At 42.1% G+C, this 23181-nt stretch overlaps 1 protein-coding gene across 2 annotated transcripts in view; it reads left to right on the top strand.

The window, feature by feature from the left end:
• LOC125293755 (MICOS complex subunit mic25a-like) overlaps positions 1 to 23181 on the top strand; it is a 67637-nt gene that overhangs the window by 32169 nt on the left and 12287 nt on the right. For both annotated transcript variants that reach the window (XM_048241862.1, XM_048241861.1), the window contains 2 exons: positions 8713 to 8783; positions 18163 to 18298. In XM_048241862.1, the coding sequence (XP_048097819.1) occupies positions 8713 to 8783; positions 18163 to 18298 (207 nt within the window). The remainder of the gene's footprint in view (positions 1 to 8712; positions 8784 to 18162; positions 18299 to 23181) is intronic.

Raw genomic sequence — 23181 nt, 5'->3', positions numbered from 1 at the left:
CTGTTGAACATTCACTCAGAGCAGAGAGAGGATTCTCCATCCAAGGTGGCTGTGGGCTGAGAGGCACCCAGGACAAGATTAGGAAACCTGGACGTTACAAATTGGGTCAAACGGAGGGAAATGGCTAAGAATTATTACATATTAAAAGAAGCTCTGAATCACTTCTGATTTCAGAAACTATAACTCTGTTAGTTTTTTTCATATTGCAAAAAAATAGTTTACTCTCTTAACGGCATTGAAGATAAATCCATAGAGGGCAAAATGGGAATAGTTCAGACTAATGTGTTGCCAACAGTTTGGTTGGTGTGATTATTCAAAATCTCAATTTTATTTTCTCATAGGGAAAGGATGGGGCAGCTGTGGCCTACTGGTTAGCGCTTCGGACTTGTAACCGGTTGCCGGTTCGAACCCCGACCAGTAGGCACGGCTGAAGTGCCCTTGAGGCACCTAACCCCTCACTGTTCCCTGAGCGCCGCTGTTGTTGCAGGCAGCTCACTACGCCGGGATTAGTGTGTGCTTCACCTCATTGTGTGTTTACTGTGTGCTGAGTGTGTTTCACTAATTCACGGATTTGGATAAAGGCAGAGACCAAATTTCCCTCACAGGATCAAAAGAGTATATATACTTATACTTATATACTATAACGCTGACACAGAAATCCATTGTGGACTACAAAGTGATGTCACATCCACAGAGCTTTATTTCAAGGGAATTCTTATTACAAATCAAGAACATTAAAACTCCAAGAGATGGAAGGACCTACTAAAGTGTTGCAGCATGTCCATCAGCAGTGATGATTCTGGTGGGCCACAGCCACCAGAACAGTGTGTTTGAAAAGCTGACATTAAATGTAATGCAGCATGAACCATCAAAACAGCATTCTATTGACGCATTCCAGGCATCATGTTTAATTAGCTGCCCTACATGATAACAAATAATAAAATCAAAATGTGCAACTGGTCTATAAGCTCTCACACTAAACAAACAGTGTAAAGAACAACATTATGAAACACAAAGATCAAAGAGAACATTAAGCGCAACAGGCTTAAGAACAAAAAAAAAAACACCTTTCCGACATTGCCCTTTTCATCTTGCGTACCCCCTAGTGCAGTGGTTCTCAACCTTTTTTGAGCAAACGCCCCCCTGACCTTACTTTGATCCTCTGGTGCCCCCACACACACACAATTAAAAAAAAAAAAAAAAATCACCCCTGGGTGGGCTATTAGGCCACTCACACTCATGCTATATTGCTTAAATAAAAAAACGAGCCCATTTCTGGTTTCTTCTGGAATTATAAGAAAATGTCCCTAAGCAATAGGAGACTGGTTGGGTAAAAAAAAAAACACTACCACATCAGCATTGGTTGTAATGATTTTTTTTCACATTAAATGTAGGCAACAAGACGTGTCATTTTATCATGGACAAAAATCTAGTGCACATCACGTGAACAACATATGCACCGTAACAATCCAACGGATTAGCAACGGTCTTTTCGTGGAGACTACGCTCAGAGCAGCTGCAGAACAACAGCGAGCGGAAAACGGGCTAAAGGGATGATGATAGCTGGGGCTGGGGAACGTGAGTCCGGGCGTGTGCAGGCCCGAACTGCACTGTATGACCACTGAGCATAGATAAACAGTAAAATGTAGCTGGGACGGTAGAGGGGTTAGAAACCCATGAATGAAAATAGCCTATTTATTTCAGGTAAGCCTATTTTTGCACCAAAAATATGTGAAAACCATGAAAGTTTAAAATGTAAAAAAAACCTCTCACGTTCCCAGCGCCCCCCTAGGTAGTACGAACGCCCCCGTTGAGAAACCCTACCCTAGTGGAAACTCACGTACCACCGGTAGTATACGTACCACAGTCGGGAATCCCTGGTCTAATGTGAAATAGGGCTGGGTATTGCCTTCAATCTCACGATACAAAGGCCATGATATGATGCGTATCACAATACATTGACCGTACGTTGACCTGTCCAAAGCACAATTCACTCTTGTCTCATTTATTTCATTCAGCTGTTTTTTTATAATTCTGTATGGCAGTGCAGGCAAAGCCTGAAGGATCGCACAGCTTCCACTTAAACACTTCAAAACACAATTCAGGCCCACAGATGTACTCAAAATGCATTTTATTCCATAAAATGATGTGTGTTTGAAATAAAGAAAAAGGAAGTCAATATACAGTGCCCCATTTTGGTGTGACCCAGCTCTGCCAGCCCCTGATTTAGTAAAATCAGTGTTTATTAAGAGGCTGTTCACTTGCTCAGTCTGGTTCACATTTGTAGAGTCTTTGAGGCACTGAGGATGCTCAGAAAGACATTGATGTATTTTTGGCGGGTGGAGCAGCACAAGGGAAGTATTTTTGTAAAGCAAACTTGAATAGTAACAATGTGAGACTTTTAAAGAAAACCGGTATCTGTTTTGGTAAGCCTTCGAGTCACTGTCACTCTGAGCCCATTCACACTGCCAAAATCCCGCCTGTCCCTTTCACATAGACCGAGGCGGGACAAAGTGTCTCGCCAAATTTACTACCAAGCACCCTAGACATTTTGCCGAGAAAATTCGTTCCGGCACCAGTGTGAATGCGTTAAGGCGGAAAGGGGAATCTGGGCGGACATTTTGATGCTATGTCCAGCCCACCACAGGAGATTGCTATTGCTGCTTTTGACCAGTTAGATTTGCAGAGACAGCACATTATGACAATCTTTAAATTCACAAACGCAGGGGGCAACTCTTCTCTTCAATTTCCCTTCCAAATTACTTTTTATTGTCTGAAGACATCGATCGCAAGAATCTAACATTCTAAGCAACAGCAAAGCAAAGCAACTTCACTTGCATTTGTAGGGTACTACAAATGCAAGCTAACCAAAGTGCAGTCGGTTCTCCCGCCATGGTTTTGGAAATCACACACCTGCTGCATCTGAAGGCCCACGCATAATAAGGCCTACGACTATCACTCTACACGTCACGTTTTTAATTTGCTAGCTGATCCTGCCTCCTGGCTCCCCAAAATGCCGCATCATGTGAACAGATCAGCAGGCCGGCAAATTTTTACCTCGTTTTCAGACACACGATGCTGGAAAAAGATGTCTCCTCTTCCCGCAAATTTTGCATGATCTCTGTGTGAAAAGGGCTTCTGATAAAGATTTTATCATGGCTTGTTTTAGATTTACCTGTTTCAAGCGCCTATGTGTTATGGCTCAAAGTGTTTAGATTAAGATGGCCAGTCACTCATAGAGATGGCTTCTAACAATGAAAAGTACTTTATTCAGTGGACTGATTGACCCCATTGGTTTGAAAGAGAAAGGGTTAAAAGCCAATAAATGGAAAGGGCTTGCTTTGCAGTGTGCGATGCAATGGTGCAGAAAGTGCTTCAGCAAAAGCCACAGTGCCCCCTGACTACTGGCAAATGAAGTCAGAATGCTTCTCGAAGATTTGTGATTTTCAGTCGCTGTCCCTCTTTCTTGCTTACTCGCCCGCTCTTTGTGGTCTTATCATCCACATACAGCAGGCAAATAGCAGCCTTTTTTCTGGCTTGCCGCAGGAAATGAGGCCCAGCATGTTATTGTGTTAATGCTGAAAGAGAGAGGCTGATTGCAAGTGGGCTGTGTTTGTTCTGAGTTCCCCTACCAGTTATCCCAGAATGTCAACCTAAATGTGAGAAAAAGGGGAAAAGAGATACAAGATCATTATTACTGTAGTAAACTAATAGTAGTGCCCCAAGGACACTCAGTGATGTCATTTTAAGGTGTTGTGTTTGCAGGTTCCACATTATGTCTGGCTGGAAAAGTCCATCGTCTCCACAGTTTATTAATAACCACCAGCCAAAAACAAATGCTATTACGATCCTAGTCCTTTATTTGACTCTCTGTTGAACACCAATTTCATGAGAAATGTTTGCGTCTCTATCATGCCAACCCTTTCAGAGAGAACCTAGTTAGCATAGCTTACCTGGCTTCCCTCCAGAGGTAATTCCTCTGCATTGTGTTTGCCTTTTTGTCCTCTCTGAGCTGTGGTAAGAGGATAGAATAATGTTTGCTCACTGGCTTGAGGAATTGCATCTTTGTTCACTTTTGGACCCACTGCATGGCACTGGGTGGATCTCTGGGTACTAGTGATGTAATGGTGTGAAAACAAAAGGCTTTCAGAAGGAAATATTAACAATACAACGAGCTTCATGGTGGCTTTACGGCTCTAATGGTTTGGTCCCTCTGTCTTTCTGGGTGGGAATTTGTTCCACCCCCTTTGGTAAACAATTTCACGATCCAACATTTTGAAGTGTAGACCATCCACACACATCCGGTGGAAACGATTTCATTTAAGTCGTCCTATCCTAGCAGTTCAGTCAGTTTTCTGTCAGGATTTTCAAAATATTCAAAATAAAACCAGCACAATGTCCCAGTGTTGCAGATGATAAGTTAAGCTATCGTTTGGAATGTCACAAGCAGATTTATGACCCCGTTTGTTTTGCAAGTTTTAAATTCAAGCCTTTCTCTGAAGCCTATTCAGTAGCACCTAGAGATCTGAGCAGAGACAATTAAAAGCCATTGTTACCAGGCTCTGTAGGCATATCTACCTCCATTGTGTGTTTTTATTAGAGCCGTAGCATTTGATTGTGTCAGTCTCTCCTGTTGGCTTGGAGCAGGAACCGGCTGCCTGGATTAGCCGAGACAAAGTGCTAATTACAAAGCTATCATTATAAACATTCTACAGCAGGGCCTTTTCTCTCTCTCTCCCAAGCCACAAATGTTCTTCTCTCCATGTGACAGTGAGGCACAGAGGATGTGTGTGTGTGTCAGATGTCCTGCTATTTATGTTTACCTCATTACAAGAATCTTGCCGTTTGCCAAAGGGATCAGAGTCTGGCAGCGCCGTGGCATCCCGAGTGTTTGCCATCGGGATTGAGTTGCCATGTGACTACAGCCAGAGCAGGGCTATGGATAATGTGGTTGGTTGGCATTGTCTATCCCATCTGCTGTCACATGGGCGAGGAGGAGGGATTGGTGGCAGTTGTGACAGACCCTCTCAGCCTAACCTGTTTCAAGCCTATACTGCAGTGCTCACACCGAAGTGGATGTGAAACATTTATGGGAAGCAGTCTATCTGCCAGGCCCAGGTAGTGTACAGAGGGGACCGCTCTCAGGGACCGAGCTGGCGAGGGACTCTTATCAGGGGGGGAAACGTGTTTTTCAGGAGACGCCACACATAATCGCCTCATGTCTGTAAAGTCTCCTGAAGACGCAGAACCATGGAAGGGGGAAAAAAAATTGCACGGTCACAAACAGCCACATACTGCCACTGTTTGAATTAGGGGTCTCTGTAATCCTTCTAAAGCCTTCCACTGGCTTCCCCACTCAAGTCTGCCTGCCTCCTCTTTTGCTCCATGCTCAGACTCTCCCCAGCCGCCCTCCCCCCACCCCCACCCCACACCCCACACCACCCCACCCCTCCCCTCTTATTTCTTGTCACCGGTTGCAAAACACTTTGAAGCACTTCAGCATGGGTACGAGATAATAATCCTCCCTGAAATGCTGACAGGCACACTGACATGCTGTTGGTGAGGGCTTCTCTCTGGAAATATCTACGTGCATTCGGCTTTGAATCGGCTGCAGCAGCCTTTACCTGGATTGAGTGGGAGCGAATGCTGCAGCAAGCACCACTTGCCTCAGGCTCGCTGGGTCTAACAAATCTCAAATTCATTTACTTCAAAGCTTAAGGGAGGCAAACGAATGCATTTTAATTTGAGGGGAAAAAAACGTTCAGATTATTATTTTTTTTCCCAGTGTGCCGAGAGGATGAAGACACATGTCAGGGGCTCGGAGGGTGTAATGCCTCTGCTCTGCTTAAACTGCAGGGGCAGCATAAGCTCTGCAAGGGGTGGAGAAACCCCACAATCAGAATGCTGTACCAGACACTTTCTACATGAAAATGCACTTTTTGCTGTGCAGGGATTTTATATGGAAATATGAAAGTGAACTTTCAAAGGAGAAGTTTTGTTATTATTGAGAGGCTGTAGTAATTTAATGATGCATTACACTCACTGTCGAGTTTACTACTATAGGCTACTAACTTTCACCTTGGAAGTCTGCATGTAATATAAACAGTGGAGCACAAGTCTTTCAGCTGGAGTTTGAACAGCCATCTGGTAGAAAGGCTACTATCAAGACCTTAGGCAATTAGGCTACTGTGCCCCAGCATACCAAAATAAACTTTTTGAGAGACTACGGCAAGTCGTTGTAATTTTCTCAGAGATCCTGTTCACCTGTTGTCACCAAGGCTAGGAATCTGTTTACATCATCCATAATGTAGACTGAAATGTTAAAAATATGCATGGAAAACAACTTGGTGCTTAGTCTAGGTTAATATGGTGATGGCAATTGCTAAAAGAGATAGTCCTGGATGTATGTAACATCGGTCCACCCTTGTCCACCCAGAGGAGGACTAAATCAAGAACATAGCTATTGCATTTAAAGAATGAGCTGATGTAGGATGTACTGGATGTTTATTCTTTACAGTAATATTGAGCATGAGTTTTACCAATAAATGACACCATTGTAAAGCATTGCAGCATGTCATCAGTGTCAGATTCTGTGCATTTCAAGGAGTGGAGCCCCTAGTGGAGGTGTGAAGTATGACATGTATCTTGTAATGTGTGCAGAGTATTCCGGAACAGATTAACATATCGATTGGATTAGAGCCACAGCACTCACGGGGGGTATAAGGGCGGAGAAGTACACCAGGTGCCAGTTGCAGATTTAGCACTGGCAAAGCCAACTATGCTACTACATTGCCACGCCACTGAGTTCTCACAGAGGATTGTTCTCTGTGTCCCTTCCAGTCGTCTTTGCTCAAGCTACTGGTCTTTCTATAGTCTACTATATTGATCTCAATCTGCTTCTATAATATGTGACTTGCTCTAATGTCACATGCCAAATGGTATAGGGAAACGATTTGTTTATATGAATTAACGCAAATCGTCACAGGTCCTTAGGTTTTTACAATAAACTTCAATTCTTACATCATTTGTCTCCTTTTCAGCCCTATTTATGTTAAATGTTCAGAAGATCTGTAGAGGTGGGTGAACTAAGTTAAATGTTCAGAAAATGTAGAGGTAGGTGAACTAAGTTAAATGTTCAGAATGTCTGTAGAGGTGGGTGAACTAAGTTAAATGTTCAGAATGTCTGTAGAGGTGGGTGAACTAAGTTTTTGTTTTACAGCATTCATTTTTGCTGCTTCTTTGGCTGGAGATGAAAAGCTGTCAGCTGGCTCTTTGGAAAGGCAAGGCAATTTAGGAGTTCGAACCCCGACCAGTGGGCCACGGCTGAAGTGCCCTTGAGCAAGGCACCTAACCCCTCACTGCTCCCCGAGCGCCGCTGTTGATGCAGGCAGCTCACTGCTCTGGGATTAGTGTGTGCTTCACCTCACTGTGTGTTCACTGTGTGCTGAGTGTGTTTCACTAATTCACGGATTGGGATAAATGCAGAGACCAAATTTCCCTCACGGGATCAACAGAGTATATATACTTATACTTACTTATACTTATATACTCCAGTGGCGAAACAGTGAGACACTTCAGTTTCTGATGTTCTGGATGAATGGATTCATCTTTTGCCGTTTAATAGATATTAGACTGGCACAGGTGGAGATGGTGAGCCGTGGTAATCTCTGCTCCTCTTTAGGGATGTCCAATTTGGCGATGGGTTCAGATTATGTTAAATGCGGAAGCCTCGAACTCCCTCTGGTCCTCTGTGTGAATTGATGAGGGTCTGTTTGGATTGTGCAGTTTCTATCATTCACCTGACTGACTTTCTTAATTTACACCAGGACCATCAGCCTCCACTCATCCACCTAAATCTTCATCCCTATACCCCCCACACTGGGGGAGGTCAGAAATAATTAACGGGAACCCAGTCTTCCAGTGCTTACCTCATTAAACAGAGGGTTTTTTTCCTTCTCTGAGACAGTTCATCTGGAAATCCTTCTGAGTGTGGAAAGATGACAGTCAGTTTCATATATTGCACAGCATGGGAGCAGAATATCGCTGGAGCTTTACATTTTTCTTCAGGCTTAGTATTTCATAGGATCTGCTTTCAAAGGTGATTCTGGTGCAGTGTGTGGCTGCAAGATCATGTATATGTTTCAATATCTCTATGTTTTCATATGGATTTCAATACATACCCGCATGCTGTTGGATGTAGGGCTTGTTCTGAAAGCTAACTGATAACACCATCTTCTGGTGATGCAGACGCCATACTCCTGTGCATTTGATTTCTCAGCAGTCTCGTGCCTGCGCCATATTTTTTTCAGCAGTAAAATATGAGAAATCTGACATATCGTGTCAACCATCACATGAGCCAGCCAATGTTCAAACGTAACAAGTTATTCATGCTCACTTCTCCTGAAGCATGATTTTCCACGTAATAGATATCATACAGCTTTAAAAGCTATTTGATTGATGCCATATGAAATTAAAAACAGACTAATATAATTTTGTCTAATTAAAATTTAAATTTGCTGTCCAAAATCTGTGAAAAACAGTAGGTGATTGCATGTGTCTCTTTTCTCCTCAGTGATTTCATCTGCCTGTTACTGAAACAGTGATCGGCTTGTGTGAATACCATACATTATGCGCAGTGTGCTTTAATGTATCATGGTTATTTTCTCTTCAGAACAATGTTTTGATGTCCTGTGATTGTTGTTTTTATTTCAGAATGTGGAGCGGTACAAGGCCACCCATGAGCAGTTCCGTTCTGCTGCCACCAAGTCAGAGTCCCATGTGAGGTAAGTGGCCAAGCTCATGAAAAAGGGAAGCAACTGCAAAATTGGTCTAATCAGTGCTGCCGCATTTCCCAAAGACATTGACTCCCCGTTTACCAAAATGTCTCAGTGGGGAGTAGAGCAGTATTTTGACTTGACTGATGTTGGAACATAATCAAGAACTATCGCTGGGTTTTGCATCAGCCATATCAATGGAGTCACTCTGATAGGATTGTGTGCTTTTGGCAATGGGGTATAACATTCTTCAGCATTAGATCAATAGTGTGATTTTCATCACAAGGTCATTTTATCTGATATGAAATCTCTGACTTTGTCATCTAAAGTGTATAACATTTCAACTGTCTGGAGACCATTTTTTGTTTGTTTTGTTGTTGTTGTCATATCCGTGCTCTCAGTTTTGTCATACAAGCATTTATTGTTGTAGTCAGAGTTTGGCGCAATTGCAGTGGTACACAGTTATTGCTAGAACTTTCTTCCTGGTGTCAGTAATGCATTTTCTGTCAGACATCAATAATCCACACGTGGTGATCCACACACCAGAGCAGGGTGAAGGAAATGAGCTGGGGGAAAGCGCAAAGGAAGGCTCCTATCACCCGAGGCTCTCCCAGGGCCAGCTGTGAATATGGAGAGTGGTTTGCAGTTGTTAACCTTTATGGCAGTCCCTGAGAGAAAACCCCACATAGCAGCCCTCCACAGCCTTTTTATAAACATGCACACGTGCGCACACACACACACACACACACACACACACACACACACACACACACACACACACACACACACACACAGAAAGCCATAGAAGGACACCAGTGAAATGGCAATTGAAATTCATTAGTCTCAATTCATTTCCCTCCCTGTGTGGGAGACTCAGAACTCATTTTCTCCCTCAGCATCACAATATCTGAGGCCCTTGTAATTAATGCAGATTGTTTGGAAGCTTAAAATAAACAGACTAAAATCCCTTTTTTAACAAATACATGCCTATCTGTATATGTTTCAAATGTAATGATGGACCCCAGTCCACCAAATCTTACCTTGAATTGGTGTAAAAATAGCCTCTTAACAACTGGCACATTATTGCAATGTATGCGTAGTGTTGTATAATGTAAATGGAATGATGTAGTGTAGTGTATGCATTAATAATTATAAAATGAATGTCCTTACAATTTACATATGGTTAAAACCTTTAATCTAATCCAATGTATGCTGGTCCTTCACACATGGCAAGGTGGCGTTCCCCTTCTAGAAAATGTCTCAAAAGTAAAATTGCATTGTTAATCTACACCATCATTGTAGGCTCCTTTGACATGAATGTGTGGTGTATTACATAGGTAATATTTAACTGATTGTGTTACTGATTGGTACAAGCTAAAAGAGACAGCCTGCAGTTACAGGGAAAGAAGTTACTTGAAAGTTTGCAGGATATCAATTAATCCTGTTAAGAAGTTAAGACCTGGAAAGCAGCACCATTTAAAACAAACACACACACTTGGGGTAGCCGTGGCCTACTGGTTAGCGCTTCGGACTTGTAACCGGAGGGTTGCCGGTTCGAACCCTGACCAGTAGGCACGGCTGAAGTGCCCTTGAGCAAGGCACCTATCCCCTCACTGCTCCCCGAGTGCCGTTGTTGTTGCAGGCAGCTCACTGCGCCGGGATTAGTGTGTGCTTCACCTCACTGTGTGTTCACTGTGTGCTAAGTGTGTTTCACTAATTCACCGATTGGGTTAAATGCAGAGACCAAATTTCCCTCACGGAATCAAAAGAGTATATATACTTATACTTACTTACTGTACTTAATCAAGCCTCCTCAGTCACCTGGAGCCTATCCACCTATCCAGGCACGTTTCACCAATGAGGCAAAGACAAGAGTGATGTGAGGAAGCGCAGATGTGCGGAACACAGGACACAGCCTCTGTCAGCCTGCTCTGTGCTGAGTTTGATTAAGCTCACAGCGCAGGCCAGGCCTACTGTCTGCTAATCAGGGATTTTACTAGCTAATCTCATGTGTGTGCATCGGGAACATGACTTGTCAAGCTGTCGCATAGTCATCGAAAAGGAGGCAGGAAATATGGCAATGCGTTCTGAGATCCTGCGACCAGAGCTAGCCAATGTGCGCATGTAAGTGGGTGTGCGTGTGTGTGCGTGTGTGTGTGTGTGTGCGTGTGTGTCTGTCTGTGTGTGTGTGTGCATTTCTCTTTTCTTCCAAAACTTTCTTTCTGGCATTGTTCCACTGACGGCTATTCAGTTAGCCTAGCCTTCTGTGGGATCAACAGGAGATTATGCAGGAGATGTAGATACCAACACAAGCAAATGTGTTTTGTGGATTGTTTGCTATCGACAGGGAATGTTTAGATTGTAGAGCAAAGCAGCTGATTCCCTCTGACCGCACCAGTCCTGCACTGCTAACTGCTAGTCGATACTAACAAATCTGACTCAGACATATCTATAATTTGTTATGGTTTTGCTGTTGACATTATGAGTGAGCTTTCATAGCTTCAACTGTATACCATCCTGATGAGGAAGAGAGAAGCACATCAGTCGCTCCCTATATCATTGCTGCCCAGAGTGAGACAGAATGAGTCTTTTCACTTCTGTTCAAATTATGCTTGGTGCTTCTGTTACTCTCTGGATATTTTGCAGCACAATTAAATGGAATGAAGGAACTGCTAACTGCTGAAGAGGATAGCAAAAGTTCAGCAGGGACTAACAGGGGCAGCACATGGGTATTAGGGGCATAGTGGTCATAGTGGGTGGGATTTATAACCCCAAACTCTGAAATCAGAAGGGCTCAGGACAAAGATGTTTGATCTGCTTTAGCCTATACTATAAGTGGAGAGAATTTATTCACTGTTCAGTACCTTGTATGACTCAATATGACTCCAGCTAGTATACTTTAAAATTCTTTCAGTTCTCTCATCAAACGGCTTTACTCTCCTGTTGGAAACTTCAGTCAGTAAAACATGGGTTACAACTGGCTGCACTCTCGTGGGACAGGAACAGCAGTTGTAGAGCCTGCAGGCGCACCGCACACCAGCAGCTGATATTTGTATTCCCTGCGTGTCGCACCACAGCCCTCGCCTGCACTGTTTTTCCCCCCCTTGCTCTCCCCTCGTACCTGATGTTTTAATCCCTTGCTTTTTAATCCTTGACTTGGAGGGGTGCGGATAGAGACGCAGCTCATCTTGCCTGTGTTGCCATGCCTGCGAGAGACCCAGACTCGTGGACCATGGCGAGGCCCAGCGCTAATCTCTCCGTTTGCCCAGTTGCTACCTCTCTGGCTGAATCGCAGCTCAGCCTGCCTCAACAATCCCCCTCGGTGTTTGTGCATCTGACTCACTTTAAGCTCTCCACTGCCTCTAGCATCAGGTGCCAAAGTCTTGCATCCATTTCCCCAAGAGAAAATGTTAATGTGAAATATATTGTGGAGAATGTATTGCTAAAGACACAGCTGTTTCTTTTGGGGTTTTAGTTAGAATGAGAAACAAAATAGCTTCAAAGGTGAGGCTAACTGGATTAATGAGTACATTCAGTCTTAAAAGAGAAAGAGTCCCTTATTCTTTATCAGTCTGTCACAGTAGTATACCATATGTCATAATGTCATTTCATCCCCATTATGCAAGCACTACAATGTAAACAAATAATTGTCTCACAGCTTTGTTTAGAACATAACAGCATTGAAGGCCTACTGTAGCTCAGAATGAAATAGACGTGCAAAAAACAAACAAAAGTGTGATTTTGTTAGTCATCTGCAAAACAGTGTATATACTGCAAAGAGGTAGTTAATACATGGGGATACCCTATCTGCACCTACGGGAAAAACATGTATATGAGGGAGTGTGTGCATACTATTCCCTCACTGTCATAACAACGAGGATTTTCCTTCCGGAAAGACTCTGTCCTTTCAAATCAATGTCACTGGGATGCTGTTTTTCTTGATGACGGGAATTATGCGGCACAATCTAGCCTTGTCTGGAGGGCTGTATCTAATGAGGACATGCAGCTACACCCACTGGTGATGCCCTGAACCCCATTATAGCTGAAGGTGCCATGAAATGTCGCCTGAGCTGCAGATTGACATCGCTACTTCTCTGTCAAACTGTCTGAGATGGGTCAAGATTTGATGTTCTGCATCAGAGCTGGGTGCCTGGAAAAGGAAAGGGGCAAACAAAGGAGATGAAATGTTGTCTGGTCAGCATGGCTTCCCAACCTGGTGAAAATCAGCAAAAAATAGCAGCCAATTAGACCTTTCGTCAAGGCACCTCTACTTTTTTGTATTTTTTTTTCTTCAGAGCATTGGTACCTCATTATAGAGAAGCAGTGCCCTGTCTGGATAGAAGAAAATCACATAGGGGTATCTCAAAATGGCTGAATTCTGTAAACTAGTAAAAACAGTAAAAAACTATAACTGCAAGAGGTGATTATCCAGATCTAAGAAGAGATGAAGCATCCCCTAGTGAGGAAAGGTTGAACAATTGGCCAGGTTCAACAGGTTGAAACTGTCAGTTTAAGAAATATGATGAATTGGGACACACAGTATACACATGACAAATTTCACACTGTTAGTTGTTCTGTAGATATTGTGCCAATTATATAGCTCCGTTTTGACCGATTTGTGTCAGATGAATGAACCTATGAAGTTTCATGAGCATTGGTCATTTATAATGTCATATATTGACTGCTGAATTTTTTTTTTTTTTTTTTAAGAGTGATGTAATAAGAGTAGTGAATACAGTGAGATTGAGTCTTACTTTGCAACTGGTCACAGCTGTGCATTCCTGAAAAGAATATTTCATCAACACAAAGTCCTGCAATCATTTTGCATAAATACATACATTATGTGCAACACTTTGTCCAATCAAATTTGATTGATGCACAATTTTGAAATGATTTGAAAAGTCAAGAGTTTCAAAAGGCTATTTTGACAACGATGATGAGTGAAATAGATTTTAGTCTCTGGAGGAATCAAAGATGTAGCGATCCCTATGGGCGAAATTTGGTATGATTCCAAAGAATATTGTTGATATTGTTTCCTTCAGGTTTGACATTTTTGTCAGCACAGATGGTAGGTAATCTATACCAATACATTTATGTTATATTTGGCACATAGCTTCTATGTGTTATTATGAAAGAACCTATTAAAAGTTGCATTAGGATATATAATTTACAATGGCATATATTGACAGCTAATATGTGATCAAATGAGATCAGGTATAAGTGCGATGGACATTTTTACATCAAGCAGGTCTTGAGATCTGGCAGCTATAGTGCTATGGACATTCCTATGAACAGAATTTCACGAAATGTGGGTGTGCACACAATTTAGAGATTTTTAAATTGAAATCACAATTTCAACTAATGCAATTAGCTAATCGCGAAGGTTGATATCAATCGTGCTGCTCGCAACTCTGTCCCAATGGTGAATCTTGTCACAACTGTGATTTTTATATTCCTGTCATCCTCCTTGTATGACCGACAGTGACATTCACTTAGCAGGACTGTATGCAGACCAACTTAATATTGAACTGAGGCTTGCGTTTCAAAAATTATATCACAATTCACAAATCAAATCAATTGCAATATCTGTCAAAAAAATCGCAATTAGATATATTCCCCAAATCTTGCAGCCCTAATATCAAGATTAGGCCATTTCACAAAAAGATAAATACAATAGAATCATAACTGAAATTATATTTAAACAGAGCAACAAATCAAAAAGCCCCCAAAAAGTTGATTTATGTCTACGTGGTCTAAAGATTTGGATGAACAGCCTTGGAGGAGATGAATTAGTTTCATTTCATGAGTTTTTCGGAATTGGTTAATTTTTCAAAATGCTCCCAAGAGATGAGCAAAAAATGTAAACATGCCGATATGAGGTCGACTGATATGGAAAGCTTCAGTTTTGTGAGATCATGCATTGATTTGGGACTGTGGTTTGGTGTCTGTGCATTTTATGTTTTTTTTTTTTGTGCAGAAAATGAAGAATCAAAATAAAAAATAGGCATCCAGCAGCTTTACTGCTTGGAGTCCTAATAATAAATCAGGATGTGCCTGTCATTTAAATTGGAAAAGTCCTTGATTAGACGACAAAAGCGGTCTCTAGCTGAAATTCTGTATACATGTGCAAAAATTGAACTGTGTTGCCCATAATGAATGATGTACCTTACACTATTTTAACGCCAGGAGAAATGAGGACAGTCAAGTAACTACAGGACAAGTTGAAGACCTCAATAAGTCTTCGGCCTTCAATAAGTTTAAGAAGAAGATACCTCTTGACAGAAGTTTTAATTGCTGCTATGTGAGAAGGAGCACAGACAGATCCTCCGATTTGTGGGACCATAACAACAGACCCAGCCAAACATGCCTCTTATCCCCCTTGTTTTCTCCTCCTCACTCAATGGGGCAGACAACATCTCTACTACACCTGTCTCCATGTAGCTGGACTAGGTAAACAAGGTAGTCTTGATGGTGCGAGGCATGAGACAAAAGGAAGCGTTTCGTTTCAGGGTCAGAGACGGATACACGCAGGCAGACGGGGGAACTCTTAACCCTAGGTCTAACAAGCCAAGTCTGGACCTGCATTAATTACCACCATTGTCAGTTTCCTCCCTCTGAGCGCAACTCCTGTGCGCTCCTCCATACCCAGCTCCTCCAGGGCTGACAGGTCTAAGTGGTTCCCCCATCGTGGGGAGAGAGGAGGCTGCAGGTAAGATGGGGGGAGGGGGAGGGGCAGCTGAAACCCCGTGCTCAGTCAATTGAAAAGCTGTCAGACCGCAGGCCTTCAGAAGCAGCCGAGGCAGATAAGGCAGGGGAAACTCGCGTCTGCCAGCCCGGCGCAGTGCTCGGCCGAGGTCAAGGAAAATGCGCCTCTAATCTAGTTAATTTTAGACCCTCCGTTTCAGGGAACCTGTCAAGTGAACTCGTCGAACTGATAAAGCCCCATGGCTTGCACTACACATCAGAGGGTTTTTTCCCCCTACCATTTCCCTCCCTTTGATTATTTATTTATTTCCCTTGTGCAGTCTGCTCAGGCAGGGATTTCAACAGATCTTGATAGGGTTGCACCTATCTGAGATGTGTGGGTGCACTGGCTGTACAACACGACCCTGTGGTAATCACAGCATCTCTCATTCTTATTGCCAACTGCACAGACTCTCAAGATTCAACAGGAGTTTGTTTCTCAGGGTTGTGTCATCACTATTGATTACACTCTCTTGTAACATTTCAAGAATGGCAAGCAATCAAATTATGGTCTTTGTAGTTTTTTATTCAATTACAGTTTCTTGTTTTACGTTGCTTATTTGAGCCTGCTGAGATTTCAGAAGTGGAATTTGGTTCAGTAGTGTAGTGTTCAGTTGCGGGGATTAGAATTAATGAGGGAACTGTGGTAATTAGCACTTAATCTTAAACTGTTATGTTATTTTGCTCATCAATGTATACCAGGGAAAGAAATCACCGCTCACATATGCAGGGCCTCTCCTCCTCAAAGCAGTGTGTAAGCAGCTCAGCTAATATTTTTATTAAAGACCTCACCTTCAATTTGGTTCAATTTAGTTCAGCTTTGGCTCAGGCAAGCCAATTTTCTGCTTCAGGCTCTTTTAATAAACCTCTTGCACTATCAGAAGCCTTTTCCTTCCCCTGATGAAGGCAGTTTATTTTAAATTAAAGGAGAGTTTCTTATCTGCCAGAGCAAGAAAGGAACGTGGCCACTGTAGTCTCTCGCTCCCGCAGGGGTAATTAAACCCCCAAAAAACGGCTTCGGTGTCGGATAAAACAGAGGGATCTGATATGCGTCACCCCTCCAATACATGGAGATGGGGTGTTGATGGAGGTTTATTTCCTCTCTCGCTCTCCTCCTTTCCTGTCGTATTGTTGGCACTGATAAGGCATTGCTCTCCAGAAGAGAGAAGGGGCTCCAGCCTATCATTTGGCGTGCGCTGCTACGGAGTGAGGTGGCGACGTGTTTTAATTGAAATGGCGGGGGCCATCCTGTGAACGAAAAAAATCAAAGTTGGAGCAGCGCTTTAATTCGTCTTTCAATTAAACGCAGTGTCAACCGATCCTCTGAGGACAAGCGCTCATTTTGCACGCGGGGGAGGGGCGGGGTGGGAGGAAGCAGCACTTGCATCTCCTCACTTAATCAATGGAACGTCATTTGCCATAGCACTGTGCAAGTGAAGCTGCCCTGGCAACCTGCGCGCTGACAGTGATAGGTGTGCAAGGTTCAATTATATCTCTAACCATGATACAATGCTTAATTTAATCGCAGCATTCAATTATTCCTGCTTCACCCGAGAGATTTGTTTGATTAGACACTTAAACCAATCTCTCTTGAGCGTTGTGGGCTCAGTTTAGAGAGCCTTGTGTATTCCGTTATTTTCACAGGTCAATGGCACTTTAATATAAATCATGCCTACCTACCATACCTAAATCAAATGCATTTATTGGAAACTATAGTTATTTGTCAGAAACATGTTTTCATAAGGACCATTAAGTATTTGTGTCGTCAAACAGCAAAACTAAAATATTTGAGCAGAGGTGTTTTAAGATACAGCAAAAATAGTCAACTTTATGGATCCTCTGATTGTAGCTCAAGGTAAACTAAGGCATATCACTCAGCACAGATCTACAGAGTGACTGAAGCACTGAAGGGCTCCTCCTGGTCTCCACCCCCCTGCTGACATGAGGAGAGGTCGCCAGGGTTTCCACACCCCACCCCACCCCAGCCCCTCCACCCATTACTCCTGTAGCTCTGAGTTATTTATCATAGTTGTGTTAGTCGCTGCCTCACTTGTCACCAGCAATATTAATGAATATCCTCTCGGCCGGTAATTCAGTTTAACCTGTCTCCCTGCATTCATTCATTCTACTAAAGCTGCATCCGCCGGCCGCGGGATGAGGAAGGGCAGGGGAAAGGGTGGGATAGAGGATGAACGAGGAGAGAGGGATAGGGAAAAAGAAGGAGAGGAAGTATTCATTTTCTAGGTTACTGTAGAATACTGTTTCTTTCTATCCTAGTGTAAATAATGGAATATACTGTAATGGTGTGATCAGCTAATGCTGAGATCAGCTAGTTTTTAAAAAGCATCACACTGGGTGCTCATACCAGTAACATCAGGGATGGAGAAAAGCAATTCATGCAAACTGTTACTTATCTCTATGTTGTATCAAATAAATGTATGCATGTATTACGATATAAACAGCCTTCTGACAACCATGATCAGAGTGTTAAAAACAGAGTGGCAAGTGTCAGTCTCACATCCATCAAAGGACTCTTTAGGTGGATGTTTTCTTCCTGAGATTTCTATAAGTCTTCTCAATACTAGTGAAATTGAAATGATGATTAAAAAAAAAATGACAAAATGTCCCATTTTGCTGTCCCCAGGCCTCGTAACACAGAGGCTGTGTGCACCAGCCTCCAAGCCCAGATCCTGCACTGCTACCGGGAGAACCGGGACCAGACTCTCCGCTGCTCCGACCTGGCCAAGGAGTACATGCAGTGTATTGATGCAGCTAAGAAGGTACGGCAGGCACCTTTCACCTCATTGTCTTGAGGCCAAAATGACCAGAATTTGTAAGTCCATATGAAATCTGTATGGTGATCATCCCAAAGTGATCTGAAGCCTAGACTGGATTACAAACACACATCTAGTTGTATTGATGATATTTACTTATGTGATATGATATGTGATTTCCAGTTGCAACTTGGAGTCAACAACAGAGGGTTGGTGTAGGGAAAGACCTAGTCTATACTTTCAACAGTCAAGTAAAATTAGTTTCTATTAGTTTGCTATTTAACAGAATGAACTTATAAACTGCCCAAATCCACATACGCTTGTTAATCCGTGATCCAATGAATGAAAAGCATATAGGCATGCTCCTAACACGATTCAAAGTGGCTGAACCGTGCATTTGTCACGAGTCAGAGTCGGCGTCTGCTCGATATTCCATATGAAATCGCACCAAATACTTGAGAGAATCTGGGCGTGCATACATCTGCATGGTGCCTCTGGCCTGAAGGGCTGCTGGACTGCAGCATGACCGAGCCTTCCCAATCACTCGGCCTTCGCGCGTAATCTTGAGCTCAAGGGCACTCTGTGTTTCGCAACTGCGCTCACAGGCCAACACTGATCAGTGCTATGGCAACCAACTGCGGCTCTGCAACGTGATTCTAGGGCGTCCAGCACAGCAGTAACACACAGGGAAAACGTATTGATGATGTTCCTCTGGCAGCTTTTCACCATGCTTGCTTTAACAGGATACCATAGAAGAAAAAAAGGCTGAATACAACTTTTAAAAGTCTTGCTCAGTTTTCTTGATTACTAACACACTTTCACCCAGAGAGAAGAAATACTCTTTTTTGATTGGGGTGGCTATTAATTCTGTATAACGGAACGCCTATAAAGTAGATATGGTAAAGTTGGTTACACTTTACTTGACAGTATCGACATAAGAGTGACATGACACTGTCATGAACGTGTCATAAATAAGTCATAAACGTTTGACATAACGCTTCTGTTATTAAGTGACATTCGGTTTTTGTCATAACAAGTTAGGGTTAGGATTAGGGTTAGAGGTTAGGATTAGGGTTAGGGTTCATGTGTCATAACAGTGTCATGACACTCTTATACAGTCGATACTGTCAAGTAAAGTGTTACCAAAACGTTTAATCACCGTTCCATATCAATGCTCAAGAGCGTAGGTTTGGTCTGAGCTTTCATGGGGACACTACCCCCCGAAAAAAAGCCACTCAACTCTTTCACCAGCCACTATAGATATATAAAATGATTAAAATGTGCTACTGTCCAACTATCCATGATTAAAATGTGCTACTGTCCAACTATCCATGATTAAAATGTGCTACTGTCCAACTTGATCTAACTATACTGTGTAGCCTAAATAATCTGATTTTAATATGTACATATATGTAGGCTATATTTAACATTTAACATTTATTTTCTATTTGGTCTGTTATGAAATCATGCATTGACCCATTTAAGCACAGCTCAGTTTTAAGAAACTTAAAAACATGCATGCTTAGCATTTTGTGAAAAGAAATCATTAAGGCTAAATTGACAGACTCTTAACTGTGAGCTGCCTGTATATTCTCTGATTCTAATATTTACAGATATCTAGGCGATGTAAGCACAGCTCAGTTTTAAGAAATGCTTAAAGCCGAAAGACCATGTTGAATTTTGCTACAATTTATTTCAAAACTGGATTACTCTGGAACAGCTAACTATACACGGGAATGCATTACACCTTTGTGTTCGGTAAGGTCTGCTGTTTATTCTGATATATGGTTTGTCATGTGTTGCGTGAAGAGTGTGTATTCCACCAAGACGAATGGATGTGGAGATTGGCGCAGATAATAATTATTTAATCTCTTGAAGTTATTTTTCTCGCGAACTGTTTATCACAGCAAATAGTAGCTAGCTAGCACCGTTTAAAAGCTGAGAAAGGCTCTTTCATGTGACACATGTGTGATGAGTAGCCTACTTCTCGAGGAGTTCAACAGAGAAGAATGGGTGAATTTGGACGCACTTCATATGCCGAAGTGTAGGCCTAGCTGAAGCGCTGCGCAATGGTAGTTATTATAGGTAACTTCAAATCAGCGCGATTTACCCTTATAGGCTACTGCACATGACAAGATCTGGGCCCAGTTTCCCGATAACGACGGAGACACGCTCTTAAGAGGGTTTTCTACGATTCATCTTACGATCGTTCATTTGTTTTTTCCGACTGTTTCCCGAACATGCTCGTAGCGTGAACGCGCATGCACTGCTCTTAAGAAGCTCTTAAGGGGAGCTGTCCACGTTAATAGTTCTGAAATATCCTCTGATTTGATGGTGATGTCAGGTGACTGCACGTCACAGCTATAAGCCTGCCATTTAAACTTCGGACACATTAATTCACATCAACACGAAAATAGAAACACTTTGACATCTGCATGTAAGCATCCCAAGTAGGTTATATACCACACACGGACATAAATAATTGTAATTATTTAAGATTAAATTGTTGCTCCATGCAATAATTTTTCGCTATGTCACTTAAGATCACGTCTGAAGATAAGAAAGAAGTCGAGTAAGAAAGTGAGAAAATGTGTAGGCTTAGATTTTGATGCTGTAGGCCTACAGACTAAACCACATGTTCCCTTATTTGCTTTTACATCATAGGCCTAATAAAATATATCCCTCACTTAGCAAAGATAATGGCAAACTATTCTGGCAACGTCTCGTTTCATAACTTGATTGCATTTTTGTCCGCTTTTCATCACATTATTATGACCATTAAATGTAGCACGCTAAAATCTGATTCATTACAGGTAAACACAATAAAGAATGGGAACGTAAGTTGGATTATGTATTCTAAGTTGTAATTCCTCTGTATGTCCTGTTGGTGACCTCAGTGAGAAGTAGCCTACTGTTAAGACGCTCTTAGCCGGTAACGAGAACTCTGGAGCACTCGTAGATCTACGAGTGTTTTCTCGACGCTCTTAAGCTACGATGGTTTCGGGAAACAGTCGGCAAATCTTAAGACGTTCGTAAGAGGGACTTTACGACGCTCTTAGGCTTAAGATGCTTTCGGGGAACTGGGCCCTACGAGATGATCCGCAGCACTCGAGTGAGAAATGATTTAACTCTTTGTGTAGTGCATGTGAGCGCTTTCCCCCCCATTTCAACCTGAATATTGGTGGGGACATTTCAGTCGTAATTTGACATTGGTGTGGACACGTCCTTCGGTCCCCACGCAAATCTACGCCCATGTCAATTCTCATTTATTGCTTCACACAGTAATAAAAAAGAAATAAAACAGAAACATACTAAACACACAAACAAACATGCAGTAATTCACAGACAAAGACATGACAAAAATACTGTCCTCCAAAAACTCAAGTTCAGGGTCAGTAGTTGCCAAATGCCAGACGGAAAAAGTGTCTTCAGCCTGGATTTAAAAGCAGTTAGGGTTGTTGTATTTCTAAGGTCCATTGGGAGAGTATTCGAAAGTCTGAATGAAAGAATGATAACTATAACAATAGAGTTATAACTCGGCAGAGGAAACTCCACTCTGCTGGGTGTTGTGGAGTTCTTTGCCTCAGTTTCTCCATTAATACTGTGTAGCAGGACTTCTCGTGGTCATCCCTTACATAACCACTTGCCTCAGCAAAAAATTCATCATCTATCTTTGCCTCAGTTCTCAAAAAAATACACTTTCCCCAATAACTATAAACAGTATTCACATATTTTTCAATGTAATTTTCAATGTGTAAACCTCATCCTTCTTTAGTAAACATATGCAGTTAAACTCAAGGCACCACCATGAACTCAGTGAGCACACCTTTATCATTCCACAAAATTAAGATGTCAATCAGAATTGCTTAATCAATAACTTAGGGGCGTTGATGTGCCAGTATGCTTTAGAGTGTAGAGATTGGGCACCGGAGAAGGACAAGCACAAAAGGAAGAGGAAGGTTAGGGCACAATGTCGAAAGGTCTAGTTTTTTACTAGTTCATCATTATCAGTTATCATGTGTTTAAACACGTGATGGCTATGATGAAGCTGGCAAACATCAGTAGTGGCTGAATTATGATTCCTCTTCATACAACTGAAAGGCACGCGCATAAATATTTTATCCCACACATATCCCCTATGTTCTATGCACACAAAGTCATTTCTCCCAAGGTATTTGGCAAAAGGCAAACATCTTGTTGTGATCCTGATGTAGACCATAGGGCAATCATGATGGTGCATAGTTTCATTTTTCATACATAAATATCACACATCACTCATTTGTATTTTATGCAAAATTACTGCATTTATTTTTTTTCTATCTTTCTCATAGATTTGTCAATCACTATGTGTTTTCTAACTAGAGACAAAACGGTGCACTTCTTATTAATGCGACAGTGCAAGATTTTAAGTAGTGTGACAGTGTGTTCCTGTAATGGAAAACAGTATGCCAAAATAATGTAGATAAAATGCTAATAATTTCAGGGGGGAAAAGACCTTTTGGTAGAATTGCATTACAATAACCCATGCATGTGTAAAGGACAATCACATTGTTGGTACTGTAGGTGGTTCAACCGATGTGTGTGCCATATTTAGAAATGTGTTTGTGGTATTGAGAAAATATTTTTTCATAAAATATGTCAATTAATTGGGGGTTTTGGTGTCAATAACACAATGACAGGATGGTAATGTTCCACCTTACTAAGGTGGCAAATGGGGTGTTATTGTGGCTTGTTAAGTGGCTTGATGGCACCAAGAAATAAAAAGTCAGTATTTGATGCCAGGGAGAGAGCAGAGTGAGATGTTTGTTACAGTTATCAGAGCCACAGTCTCACCATGGTGACCGCACAACAACTTCCACTAAAGTGCCTGGGTTTTGTTACTGAAAAAA

The sequence above is a fragment of the Alosa alosa genome, chromosome 4 (genome assembly GCF_017589495.1).
Source record: "Alosa alosa isolate M-15738 ecotype Scorff River chromosome 4, AALO_Geno_1.1, whole genome shotgun sequence".
Lineage (NCBI taxonomy): Eukaryota > Metazoa > Chordata > Actinopteri > Clupeiformes > Clupeidae > Alosa > Alosa alosa.
This window is presented reverse-complemented; position numbering and strand designations above follow the sequence as displayed.